The sequence below is a fragment of the Peromyscus eremicus genome, chromosome 2, assembly GCF_949786415.1.
Source record: "Peromyscus eremicus chromosome 2, PerEre_H2_v1, whole genome shotgun sequence".
Taxonomy (NCBI): Eukaryota; Metazoa; Chordata; class Mammalia; order Rodentia; family Cricetidae; genus Peromyscus; species Peromyscus eremicus.
Genome location: NC_081417.1, coordinates 24,056,796 through 24,070,602, shown reverse-complemented (window position 1 = coordinate 24,070,602; position 13,807 = coordinate 24,056,796). Strand labels below are relative to the sequence as shown.

The window sequence follows — 13,807 nt, the reverse complement described above, 5'->3', positions numbered from 1 at the left end:
TGTGTAACTTGCACATTGCCAGAGAAAACATAGGGTGTCTGCAAAATATGCCAAGATGCCATTTACTCTTCTGTATGGTCCTTTCAGAACAATAGCTCTTGATGCATCAGAATTTGATCTTTAGCTTCCAACAAAGCTTGATTTTTCTCATAACATCATTAAATCTTCTAACTCTACAAGTCATTTCAAGGAAAGATTAGTTTATTTATGCTCTGCTAAGGCTTTATCTTCATAATGATTAACAGAGATGGTGGTCTCTGTCCAGTAAACCCAAACTTTGGGTGAGGGTCAATAGAGCACTGCAGAAATACATATATGTGTATTTAAATATAAGTTTTGTACATTTGGAGGAAAATTCTGTATTTAAGGACTATTGTGTGCTAAGAAGAAACTAAGGACTTATATGCACTTTTATAATTTTTAAATTTATTATTTTATTCTTTTATGTGTATGGATGCTTTGTAAGCACATTGTATGCACATCATGTGTGTGCTTGTTGCTCACATAAGTCAGAAGAGGGAATAAGATCCCCAGGGACTGGAGTTACAGATGGTTATGAGCGGCCATGTGGATACGAGGAAATAAACCTGAGACCTCTGCAAAGCCAATAAATGCTCTTAGCCACTGAGCCAACTACTTAGGACCTCATATCCATTTTAATACCTTTGATGGGAAGCTAATAATATCTGGAAATACAGATTTAGCAGCTTGTCATGAAAGGCTTCCTCTGGTTTTAATATGTTGTCAACTCTTAAGTGTATTTCACAACTACTGACAATACATTATGAAAAAATTTAAGGATACTGACAATATTATTCGTTGACAGACTTATCTCATAGTTTTATTCACTTATAAAGATAATTTTATGTTTTCATTTTATAAGTCACGGTATCTAAAATAGAAAGATACAATGAATATCATTATGTTTTCACAAACAAGCAGCTTCTTGTTTTTCATTTATATTTTTTCCAACTGTAGCATATAGGGACAATTATAAACAGCCTTAACACTCGCAGTGCCTTATCTTAAATCACACAGGACTCACGGTCTAGTTGTTTTATTCTCATCTGAGAACCATCTATTATAGCCAATTCAAATCAAATTTGAAGTTTTAACTGTGATTTCTAATGATTTCCTCATACTCAATAATCCACTCCAAATGCATTGTCCCTTCCCCACCATCTGTACACTAGCTCCCAACCTCTCTTTAATCCACTGTTCACTAAACTCTGATGGTTCTAAACCAGGCGTGCAATAACACAGATATTGTCATTGCTGTGCTCAACTTTTTAAATTATTACTTATTCACTACCCACCATAAAATACATAAAATATTTGTGGAAAAGAATAATACTGGGATGTTAATCCATGTTGTCTCTATCAGTGCTCTATAATTTGACCTCAAAGTTCTTCATGTCCTCCCAAACTTACGCTTTTAAAGGTAATTCTCTGGTGAATTCATTGTTTACCTCTACTTTCTTTCTGTTAATCTAATTACATACAATTTCTTCCTAACTAGTCCTTCAACTTGCACCTTAATTTAAATAAAAGACTTCTATTGTCAGTGTTTGTCAGTGATATTAATTTTGTTCAGGGCTGTGATGCTAGGTCTCATCAACAGAGCTATGTTGTTGCCTGTAGCTCTAATTCTCTCCACTCCTCTTTATTTTTCTATATTAGATTGTTTTTTCTAAAAGTGCACAAAGTATTTACCCTATTACCTGTAAGTATATCACACTGAACATTCTTTCCCAAGTTGTACATTACACATATGCAATAATTTCCTTTTTAATTTATTTTTATTTATTTATTTATTTACTTCATTTTTCTTTATTAAGAAGTAATTTCTTTAGTAGCACAGTCTTCACATGATTAAATTTCATTTATTTTAGATACCAACTACAGTTTTCCCTCCCTCTTCTCCTCCCGTTCCCTCTCCCCACCTCGCATTGACTGCCCCCACCCCATCTACTCCTCCTCTGTCTCCCTTCAGAAAGGGGCCGGCCTTTCATGGGAGTCAACAAAGCATAGCATATCAAGGCGAGGCAGGACCAAGCTCATCCCCCTGCATCGAGGATGGGCAAGGCATCCTAGCACAGGGAATAGGTTCCTAAAAGCCAGGTCAAGCACCAGGGACATGTCCTGATCCCACTGCTAGGAGCTCCACAAACAGACCAAGCTACATTACTGTCACAAATATGCAGAGGCCCTAGGTCAGTCCCATGCAAGATCCCTAGCTGTTGGTCCAGAGTCTGTGAGCTTCCATGAGCTCAGGTCAGCTGTCTTGGTGGGTTTCCTCATCATGACCTTGATTCCCCTGGCTCATACAATCCCTCCTCCCTCTCTTCATTGGGAAAGCTGGAGCTTGGCCCATTGCTTGGCTATGGATCTTTGCATCTGCTTCCATAACTGATGGCTCAATTTTAAACACTATACTTCATTTAAAACTGCAAAATTATTTCGAAGGTAGCTTCACTAATTTATACCAATACCTATACCGTATATATGTTCCACTTACTCCAAAACCTGGTCAATACTTGATAATATCTGTCTGTAAAATGTGAACTCAATGACTTATATTAACTTAGATCTCCAATTACTGATGAAATGAGAAATTTTTATTTGTTTATCACATTTGTCTTCTATAAAGTTGTTACTAGTTGTTTTTGTCAAATTTATTTTTTGGTGTTTTGACTCATTTTCCTGTGATGAAGATCATATATTTATGTACTCAAGAAACAAATCCTTTGTCAAGGACTTTTTGTTCTTTCTGTGGCCTTTATGTGACTGTTGATGAGGAATAATTCCTAATATAATGTAACGTAATTCATAAATGTTATCTTTTAAGCCTAGTGTTATTTTTATGTCTTTATTAAGATCATCATTCCATATTTTGAGTTTATAAATGAATTCTCATTTCCTTATCACTTAAATTTTACATATTTTATATTTTATATTTAAATATTAGTTTTTTTAACAGTGGAAAGTATGAATTCAACTTTGTGATTAGCCTTTTCAGTACCTAATTATTATAATACTATTCATTAAAAAGACTATTATGGTGACAAATTATAGTAAACACTAGAACATGATAAAGGGGTACCATAAATTTGAAGACATGCTGAGCTCAGAAGACTCTCTTTAAAGCTTAACTTTCTAATTTCTTTTTTTTTTTTTTTTTTTTTTTTTTTTTGGTTTTTCGAGACAGGGTTTCTCTGTGTAGCTTTGCGCCTTTCCTGGAACTCACTTGGTAGCCCAGGCTGGCCTCGAACTCACAGAGATCCGTGGCCTCTGCCTCCCGAGGGCTGGGATTAAAGGCGTGCGCCACCACCGCCCGGCCCAACTTTCTAATTTCTTAAAAGCTTAACATTTCTTTTAAGCACAAGACTGGCAATTGTATGCATGCAGTATTATGTTTTCAGACATCTTGTCAGTCTAAGATTCTTGGTGACATTTTCAGTTCATGAAGTCAAGATGTGAACCTCAGAAATATATATCATTAAATGTATGCTGTGAAATTAATTTTATCATTTTATTTCTTCCTCAGTAAATATGATAAGCATTGTGATAACATAATGGTGGAAATTAATAGGAACAAAGCTGTACCCCATACAAATAGTTATAATTGTTGAGATGTCTCAAATAATTTAAAAATCAGAAGGGATCTCATTACTTTTTTTATTACACATCTTGATTCTTCTCTCATTCAACACTTTTTCTACATCACATTATATTCCAATATGTTATATATTTTTTATTTGTTTCGATTCTTTCTTAGTATCTACATTTCCCTAGTAGAGTATAAAATCCAGACAAGCAAGGGTCTAATTGTTTTTTTTAAGATTTATTTATTTATTTATTATGTATACAATATTCTGCCCGCACACATCCCTGCAGGCCAGAAGAGGGTACCAGATCTCATTGGTGGTTGTGAGCCACCATGTGGTTGCTGGGAATTGAACTCAGAACCTCTGGAAGAGCAGCCAGTGCTCTTAACCTCTTGAGCCATCTCTCCAGCCCCCTAATTGTTTTTTGTATATGACAATTCCCACAGTATCTCATGTAAAGGAGATGTTTCCATACATTTTACAGAGAATGTATAAGATTTGTGTAAGAAGGAATAAAGAAGTTGCTTAGATGGTAAAGCATCTGCTACACAAACATGAAAATCTGGGTTTGAATCCTCAGAACCCACATGAAAGGACTGATGAGGTAGGAATATTCTTGTAATTCCCAGCACTGGTACAAAGGGGTCTATGAAGCTAATTAGCCAGAACACTTTGTCTAACTGATGAACTTCATGTTCAGGAAGAGACCCTGTCTCAGATAAATAAATGTGAAATCAAGAGAAAACATGACATGTGGACCCAGGGTTTCCATGTGTGTGTACACCTGTATTCCTGTATACGTACTTACATGCACACTAACAAGTACAAGAACCACATATAAAATGTCACACATAGACACACAGTTTAAATTATTTAATAAATAAAAATTGTAAAAGGATTTATGTAAATAAATAGAAAAAATAAAACTTCCAAGTTATAATGTTTCCAAATTGTTTATCAGTGCTATTTTTAAAAAATGCTATTTTATATTTTCAGATATTAACATGGCAGGGGAACCCAAACCATACAGACCAAAGCCTGGAAACAAGAGGCCACTGTCTGCTCTTTACAGGTATGTAAGAAACACCATCCCACTATATATAAGAAATTTTTGCCACTTTATGAGACAATATGATGTGCAAGTAATTAAGTAATTTAAAACAATGATCTTTACTCTTAAATTCTATTGGTTAATCACAAACACATACACACACTCACACACACACACATACACACATAAACACACACACCAAGAGGTACAGCAGATGCTTAATATTTTCATATATAGTTATATCCCTGCCAATCACAATCTGTGGCTGCACAAAAAATGTCTGTGAGAAACAACTTAAAAGAAAACACACTTGGTCTCAACCCATGCTTTGAATGTTTCAGTACACAGTTGGCTGGACTGCTCCTGGACTCATCGTGAGACAGTTTGCTTTTGAGAAAGGGCAGGGAAGAACAAAGCTGCCTACTTTGTGACATACAGAAGACAGGTGACAACATAGGAATCGAAGGACAGTTCCCAGGGGTACACCTCCAGTGACTTACCTCCTCCAACTAGACCCCACATTCCAATAGCCCGCTCCATATGAATTCAGTAGATGAATACATTTATGAAGTCGGTTTCCTCATGATCAAATCCTTCTTAGAAGTAGCACCAGGTAGGAACAACAGTTTCAACACGTGAGCTTTTTAAAGGGTCGTTTATATTCCAACCACAGTCACAATCATTCCATGAGGCTGGACAGATTGTTTCACGGTTAAGAATGCTTGCCGCTCTCCCAGAGAACATGAGTTCTGTTGCCAACACAAGGAACAATCTGCGCTGCTGACCATCTCCCACATGCCATGTACTGTGAGTGTCTGAATGCTACTTGACGTGTTTTTATTTCAGCCTTCTGTGATAGATCAAGAACTTGAGGTTACATTTCCTACTGATTTGTATCAACAAAGGCCATTAGTAAACATGATACCAGTAGTCAAGTCCACATCGGCAGACATGATCCTCCAGTATTCCTCCAACTGTAAATTGGTTCAGCTTATTTTGTTACAGTCTATGATCCTCTCATGCCTATTTTCCCAGAATGACAAATATAGCTCTCTTATTTAGACAATCCAATTACTTTAGTGTCTATCTTAGGGTTTTGATTGATGTGAGGAGACAGCATGACCACAGCAACTCTTACAAAGGAAAACGTTTAACTGGGACTGCCTTACAGGTTCAGAGGTTTAGTCCATTATCATCATGCAGGAAGCATGGTGGCACAGAGACAGACATGGTGCTGGAGAAGGAACAGAGAGTCCTACATCTGGATCAGCAGGCAGCAGGAAGAGAGAGACTGGGCCTTGTAGCACGAATCTTAAAAGTTCTTATTAATAAAATCAAACCTGAGGCCAGGTATTGGGGTGAATGCTGGAAAATCAGAGAAGCAGAACAAGCCACAGCCACCTCACCTTGACAATTCCTCAGCTGATCCTGTTTCCTCAGACTGGATGCCTCTCAGCTGAACTGTGCTTCTCAAAAGCCTCAAAGCTTAACCAGCTCTAGTTCCTAGTCCTCACACTTTATATACCTTTCTATTTCTGCCATCACTTCCTGGGATTAAAGGCTATTGTTACCACACCTGGCTGTTTGCAGTGTGGCCTTGAACTCACAGAGATCCAGATGGATCTTTGCCTCCCAAGTGATAGGATTAAAGGTGTGAGTGCCACCATTTTCTGGCCTCTATGTCTGTCTAGTGGCTGTTCTGTCCTTTGACCCCAGATAAGTTTATTAGGGTGCATAATATATTGGGGAACACAATATCACCACAGGGCCTGACTAGGCATTTGAAACCCCAAAGCCCACCCCCAGTTACACATTTCCTCCAAGGCCACAACTACTCCAGCAAGGCCACATGTCCTAATCCTTTCAAATAGTGCTTCTCCTTAACCTATGGGGGCATTTTCATTCAAATCACTACGGTGTTCCAAGGTGGGTGGTGATAATTTTTCACTGTATTTTTCTCTCCTGTTTCTATGTCAGTTCATCAGTGCCTATACCTGTATCAAAGTAGATCATATTCAGGCCTTGATTGCTCTGTATGTATTATTATTAGCAAACGTAAAATGTGGTTGATCTAAGAAAGAAGACAAAAGTAACTTCATAGAACTTTCAGGTTTTTCTTTGTTTTGTTTTATTATTTTTTTTTTAAAATAAGCACTACTGGAAAACAAAACAAAAAGAAAAACTGCTCTGCAGTTGAGCCATACGTCCCACTTCATGTACTTTTGCACTTTTCTTTTTAAGTGCTGACTTTGCATCTGTCTCTCTAAAATTCACTTTACTTAGATTTAGCAAGTTGTTCCAGGCTATTGAGATCTCTATCATCCAATTTATTGGTACTCTCTCAGATATGTTTCATCATTCCACTGCAAAAAGAGCTAAGAGAAGTGTTGAGCAAGGCTTCCTGTTTCACTGATATCACTTGGTTAACAGAAAATTAAGCTATATGTTTTCAGATGGACTATGCTCTGATAAGGGGTGGTTAAAAGAGCCCTCATGAGAAGGCTCCATGCTATTTTCTTGCCTTTATTCTCTAACTCTAAATATCTCTAAATATTCCTGAACTCATGTATGTAGTCTCCTCTCCCAAACTGAAAAAAAAAAAGATTATAAACAGATCTCATGGAAGGGCCTATTTACACTGAGGATTCCAAGTCTATCCAGTAAATATCTAGCCTAGATTTTCAAGCTATTGTGATGAAGAAATATAGCTTATTTATCTCCTTATTCTAGATGTTTCAATGTACTCAATCTGAAAATAAGTAAAGATATTCAACCTCAATAAAACGTTTTATACAAAATAGTAAGCAACAAAAAATAAATGCTGATAATTTGCCATAAAGTAATTTACATTGATAGGAAAAGGTAGGGATGAAATCATTACCCAAACACGTGGCACATTTTGCACCTTGCTTGAGGCAACAACTAAGCAATGCAAATTATTTTCTGATTAGTTTCATTTTAAATGTGCACATATACAGTTGTTGCTAGTACCGAATCCTGAAAGTCGTGTATTCAATTATTACCAATGCAAGCTGGCAAGACTTTTTCTTTTTTTCTGTTTTCTCTCATCACAGAGTTACTAGTGTCTGTATAATGATGTTAGCTTTCATATTTTCTCTGTTCTGGGATTGTTTTGATTTCCTTATGGAGATGAAAGCTCATGAGAAGACACTAGTGTCTTTCTAACTTATTTTTTTTTTACTACCAAGTTATGTTGAGTTGTAAATTCAAAAGATGTAGAAAAAGTTGGTCTAAATATGCTGTACTCTACACAAGGTACATCACTGGGGAAATGTTCATTTGTCCTGTTTTCATCTATTTAAGTAAGTGAAAGTTGAAGTGTGTGGAAGTTGACAGACAATAATAAGGAGAGCAGAAAGGAACGAAAGCTCAAACTGAGAAAAGCCTTTTTTACTCATCCTCTCATTCCTACATAAATTTAACAGTACTTTACTTTTCCAGGGAAAATATTTCCACAGTCATTATTCATCTACTCAACACACAACTCCTGCAGTCTGAGATTATATGCTTTGCTACACAAATAAGAAATCTAAGTTTCAAAGACAATAATACTTTTTTTTTCAATGCAAGGTAGGAGGATTAGTAGCCGAACTCTGGTCCTCAGCCTCTAAGTCTGGGGGCCTTGTCTCTAGAACAGAGCTTCTCACCTTCACTTACCTGCTAGCACCTGTACAAAAACAGGCAATACATAACACAGCCTTTCTAGTCACCAACACCAGCACTCAGTCATACCTGCCTGTGAATACAATGCCAGCAGTTGAAAGAGTAATGACTGTATACTAAATCCGTCATAAGAACAACTGGCATCTTCTTGTGCAATGAGGAGATCTTAGCTTCCAGTTATCTAGCATGCTGATTTTCATCCTTCTTTCCTTCCTTTCCTTTCTCTTGCTTTCTTCCCTACTGGACATCTGACTCAGGAACCTTTACATGTTGTGCCACTTTACTATGTCTCTTTCACTGTTTTATTTTATTTTATTTTTAAACAACATGTTGCCAAATAAGTTGCCAAAGCTGGCCTTGAAATCATGCACATGCAGGTCTTGAATTTCTGATTCTCCTTCCTCAGTCTTCCAACTAGCTGGCTTACAATGCTAATATAATGAGGCCAGGCTAGGATTTTCTTGATCATAAAAGATTCTGTAGTGGAGGTGAAATCACTTGCTCCATTTAGAAGAGATGTCAGCTTGGAAATGGCACACTAAGTATTTCCTAATGTTTGAAATTTTGAGTCTATTTATTTATCTTCTATGAAATAGCATAATTCTATTTGTGCATCCATTTACTAACACACATACCTTAATACATCCACAGAACGCTTACTTACTATACTTACAGGGATCAAAAGGACTTCTGTTACAGAAAATGCAAAACCACAGAATGAGAAGAAAACACAATGGGGTAAAAGTGTTGTAGCTGGAGAGCTTCTCTCCAGGTCCTACCAAGCCCCGGCAGTCCGACAGCCCACTTATAAAATAAACACACAGATGCTTATACTATTTACAAACTGTATGGATGTGGAAGGCTTCTTGCTAACTGTTCTTATATCTTAAATTAATCCATTTCCCTAAAGCTATACCTTGCCACATGGCTCGTGGCTTACCGGCATCTTCACATGCTGCTTGTCATGGTGGCGGCTGGCAGGTCTCTCCCTCTCAGCCTTCCACTTCCCAGAATTCTCCTCTCTCCTTGTTCCGCCTATACTTCCTGCCTGGCCACTGGCCAATCAGTGTTTTATTTATTGACCTATCAGAGCATTTGACATACAGACCATCCCACAGCAAAGTGTGTTGGGTATACATTTAAAGTAAGTTTTTCATTTACTGTATGACTTTAAATTGATGTGGCTCTGTGACTACACTATCTGGGCCTGTTCCTGATACATAATAAAAACTTCTTCATCCCCATCTACTTTGTCACTGTCAATCTGCCACAGTCTACTTTTCTCTCTAAATAACCACTGACACAGGTCTGTGCTTTGTATCTTATTTTCAGAGGATTTTTCAATTTAGCCATATAACTTTCATTAATACCTATTGTATGTTTAATTTATATGGCATATGTGGTAGATAGAAAAATACACTATAATGAGACTTAAAATAATCTTGCTATATTATGCACAAATTAGATGTAAAAATAGATGAGGACAACCACGATGCCTACAGGCACTCCAGGAAGAAGATAAGTGAAAACATTACTGATTCTGCCTATGTAGAAGGAAGTGAACTCTCAGGAAGTTATAGAGAGAAGAGGATGCTTGAGCTGGTTGTAAACAACTAAGGATTTCATACAAAAGTAAAGGCATAATGAGCAAAGAAAGCATACAAGAGTTGAAGCATGTAGGACACAAAAGAGCATCCCATAGTGAGAGCTGATATGGTTAACTTAGAGGAGAACAAGAATACTATGTTGGTGGGGGCCATAAATACCTCTGCACATTATATTATTATACTTTTATTTTTCTGACAACATGGAATCATTTGGCTATGTGACTGAAGAAGTGTGGCATGAGGGAGGGAGGTGTGAGCTTAGGCAAACAGGGAATGATCATAGGAGTGAAACAGAAGAAACAGGAAAGACAAGATAAGCACTGAAAGCTCAAATGTAAAGTCTGTAGAAAAGAGAAAAAAAATAAATGATTCCAGTACTGAACATGAATTCACAGAGACAGGCAATTCATTAAAATAGCCCTTGCAATAAAAAATGTCTCCCATTAGAGTCCATTTGTAAATGAAACATAATTAATCATTTCTGAATATTTCATAAATATTGGACCTAGTCCTAATCATGAATAGCTCATGCATTCTGCAGGGAAAATACTGTAATATTTAATAAATTGCTGCTTCAAATGTTCTGTGTACATTGCAAACTGTCTATGGTGCTCTGAAATTATTATTCTCCCCTAGGAAGTACATTTTCCAGCATGCTAAGTTCCAATTAATGCTAAATAATTGGTAAATGACAATTATTATTTGAACATTTTGCTTCTGTTTATAAAGTAGACAGGACTTTCCTCTCTGGCTTGGGTAAAAATAACAAATATACCATAGAACAAAAGAATGTTCATCAGAGCTAAACAAATGCAGATTTTTCAGTCAAATAGTGGCAGCCTTCTGAGTTACAGAGAACATAGATTGAAGGGGTGGATGGATGGATGGATGGATGGATGGATGGATGGATGGATAGTACATAAAATTTCATCTCATTAATTTCACAGAGGTTATTGAGTACCATTTTCAAATATTGTGGGCATCACACAGGTCCTTTTGTACCCAAGAAGACCTTAGTAGTTAAGTTACCATAAAAAAAAAATTCAAGACTTCTTAAGATTGGAAAATGATAGTCTTTAGACACATTACATAATCATCTTTTTCAGGCCATCCTTTTTGGTGCTGGAAGTCATGAATGTGGGATAAGTTATTTTGAAGGACAAAATCAGAACCTGTCTAAGGAAAGTAACTATAATAAAGTACCAGTCGTAATCTATTTTTTACTCCATTGACATGAATTCTGTGATCTTTCATAATGGTTCTAGCAGATCTCAAGGAAAGAAACCTCCAGTAGTCACAGAATGCCTTCCAGGACTTTGACAATAGAAAGTAAAATTCTGGAAGTTAAGTTCTCATTCACTGCAAACACAAAATTAGTATGGAGGAAAGGTGTCCTGGTCGTCTCTACTTTGTTGGCCTCCTCAGCATGCTGAGTTAACAATGTAGCTTTTGGTTGTTGTTTTTATTTTCTGTCTCCTTTGAGAGTACAAAAAAATACACCCTAATTTACAAAGTTTAGTATTCCCTTTGTGAATCCCCTCAGCTCTGGAAAAGGTTCTGTTCCATTCTGATTTTTTTTCTTTTTGCTGAGGCGAACCCACCTGAAAGGCAACTTCTTTGCTTCCAAGGTGGAGCATTAGGGTATGAGGGAATTACTTTTCCCTGTCCCTACATGTGTACATCCTATCCTTTTAAACTAGACAGAAACCAAGCATTGATTGACATACCTGGTTTATTTCAATGGTATATAGTTTTTTCCTGGATCTGTGCAGAAACTGCAGTAATATTGCTCCTATTCCACTCCTCCAATCAATGCCTTCAAATTACTGACATTCCATTCCCAAAACCAATAAGAGAAAATATCAAAAAAGTGTCTATATTTAAAATTTAATATATGTGAGTACTTGAGGGTGAATTCTCTCAAACTAAGGTTCTAAATGAATGTTACCACATTTTTGCATCAGAACAGATTCCAAAAATGCACTTTACAGATAGCTTAAAGCTATGCCAATAGTCGATGTGAATACCTATAGTGTTAGACAATGGTTCCTTTAACAGATACATTATGAGCAGCAACATGGAATTGACCTCTCATTCCTCAGCTTTTTTAGCCACATGAAGGAAAAAAGTAATAGCTTCCTAGAAAAGAATATGCTTGTGAGCATGATACTTTTATGCATATAAAATATTCACTATGCTAATTATTATGATTATGCAAAGAAAACATCTACAGTAAGTATTATACTATATTTGCTTATAAAACAAATAGGAAAAGATTAAAAAGCTAGTGTGCCTGCCTCTTAAACATCTCTAATGTGCATTCAAAACATTAGAAATCAGATTTATTTTACCAAAAGGCAATGTCACTACAACACAGTAAACTTATATATCGCAAGGGAAGTAATGGAAACCAATGAGGAAAAGAGACACTGAACACACAGAACAGGGGTCAGGAGCTTTAGGCATAAGGCTCTGACTCATGAAGGATGCTTGTCCCAAACTGGAGATGGAGATCTGCAATGGGGAAGACAAGAGCTAGAAAGAGTCAAGCAAGCCTGTTTTAGCTGAACCATCATCAGATGTGAAAATGTGGCTAAACTCGCAATCAACTAAATCAGTTCATGTGTCATATAACTTCTCAAAGCAAAAGTATTTTATTAATCTACACTTTATTATGTTTTATAACTATTGTGTTTTGAAAATTTATCTTTTATTTTGTAAGATTATAATGTAGTTATATCATTTATCCTTTCCCTTTCCTCCTGCCAAACCCTGCCATATAACCCACCCGCTCTTTTTAAAATTCATCACCTCTTTCTTAATTAACTGCTGTTACACACACACACACACACACACACACACACACACACACACACACTACTGAATACATCAGTAGAACCAGCTTAGTCTGTAGAATGTTAGTTGTCTGCATGCTTTTAGGGCTGACCATTTAGTTACCCAAAGCAAAAGGTTTTTAATGCTTTTGCTTATGCTACATTCCTCACAATTTACTGCTGAGCAAATGTAAGTTACAGAACTTTTCATTTTAAGTGTTCAAAGAAATGCTGACACAATACCAATAAAAATAGTTCTGCTTTAGGCAAGTCTCTGCTAAGTTAAAGAATGGCCTATATGCCATTTTCTGATTAATTTTACTGTACAAATACCCATTATTATCTTCTTCCCATGGATCAGGATATGATAGTGATATAGAAGATATACTAAAGTACACTTCCTTAGCACAGAGGAGCTATGTAAGACCTTTGGGATTCATATTATTAGAAAGTTCAACATCTGTTTGCTTGATTTGAGACCAACTCTTTAAAACATGGAAGTTAAAGCTCAGGAATTAAAGGAGAGGTAGGGTCAGGCAAAGGCATAAGTATACGAAGAAAATGAGTACAATGACACAGGATTACAGGTCTTTCTCCAGGTTCTAGACTGACTTAGAACTAACAAAAAAGCCTATGTGCTCAGGTCTTACTGAAAAAGTACCAGCAACAGGAAGGATCAATCCTGTGTCTCCTCTCCAAAACTGACCAGTCCTGTAGAAGTGTTTGACAATGAAAATTACCAAGATGAACCCCAGCACACAGAATTTAAGACAAAGGATTATCTGGGATCAACAAATTTTATAAGATTCCTGGTAGGCAAGCTTTTAAAAAGGGGGAATAATGATTTATGTAATTGTGTGGTAAAGACAAGTACTCAAATATTTGAGAATTTCTTTTCTTTATTCTCTTTTTTTGGGCAGAAATTATTGTATAGAGTTTTAGCTAACATCATCTAAAATATAGGAAGCATCATCCCATATAGTATGTATGTACACAGAGAGAGAGAGAGAGAGACAGAGAGAG

At 36.5% G+C, this 13,807-nt stretch overlaps 1 protein-coding gene across 1 annotated transcript in view; it reads left to right on the top strand.

The window, feature by feature from the left end:
* Positions 1–4,612: 4,612 nt before the first annotated feature.
* Positions 4,613–13,807, top strand: part of LOC131904483 (RNA-binding Raly-like protein) — an 87,125-nt gene continuing 77,930 nt past the window's right edge. Inside the window, exon 1 of the mRNA XM_059255613.1 lies at positions 4,613–4,680. Coding sequence (XP_059111596.1) covers positions 4,613–4,680 — 68 coding nt within the window. The remainder of the gene's footprint in view (positions 4,681–13,807) is intronic.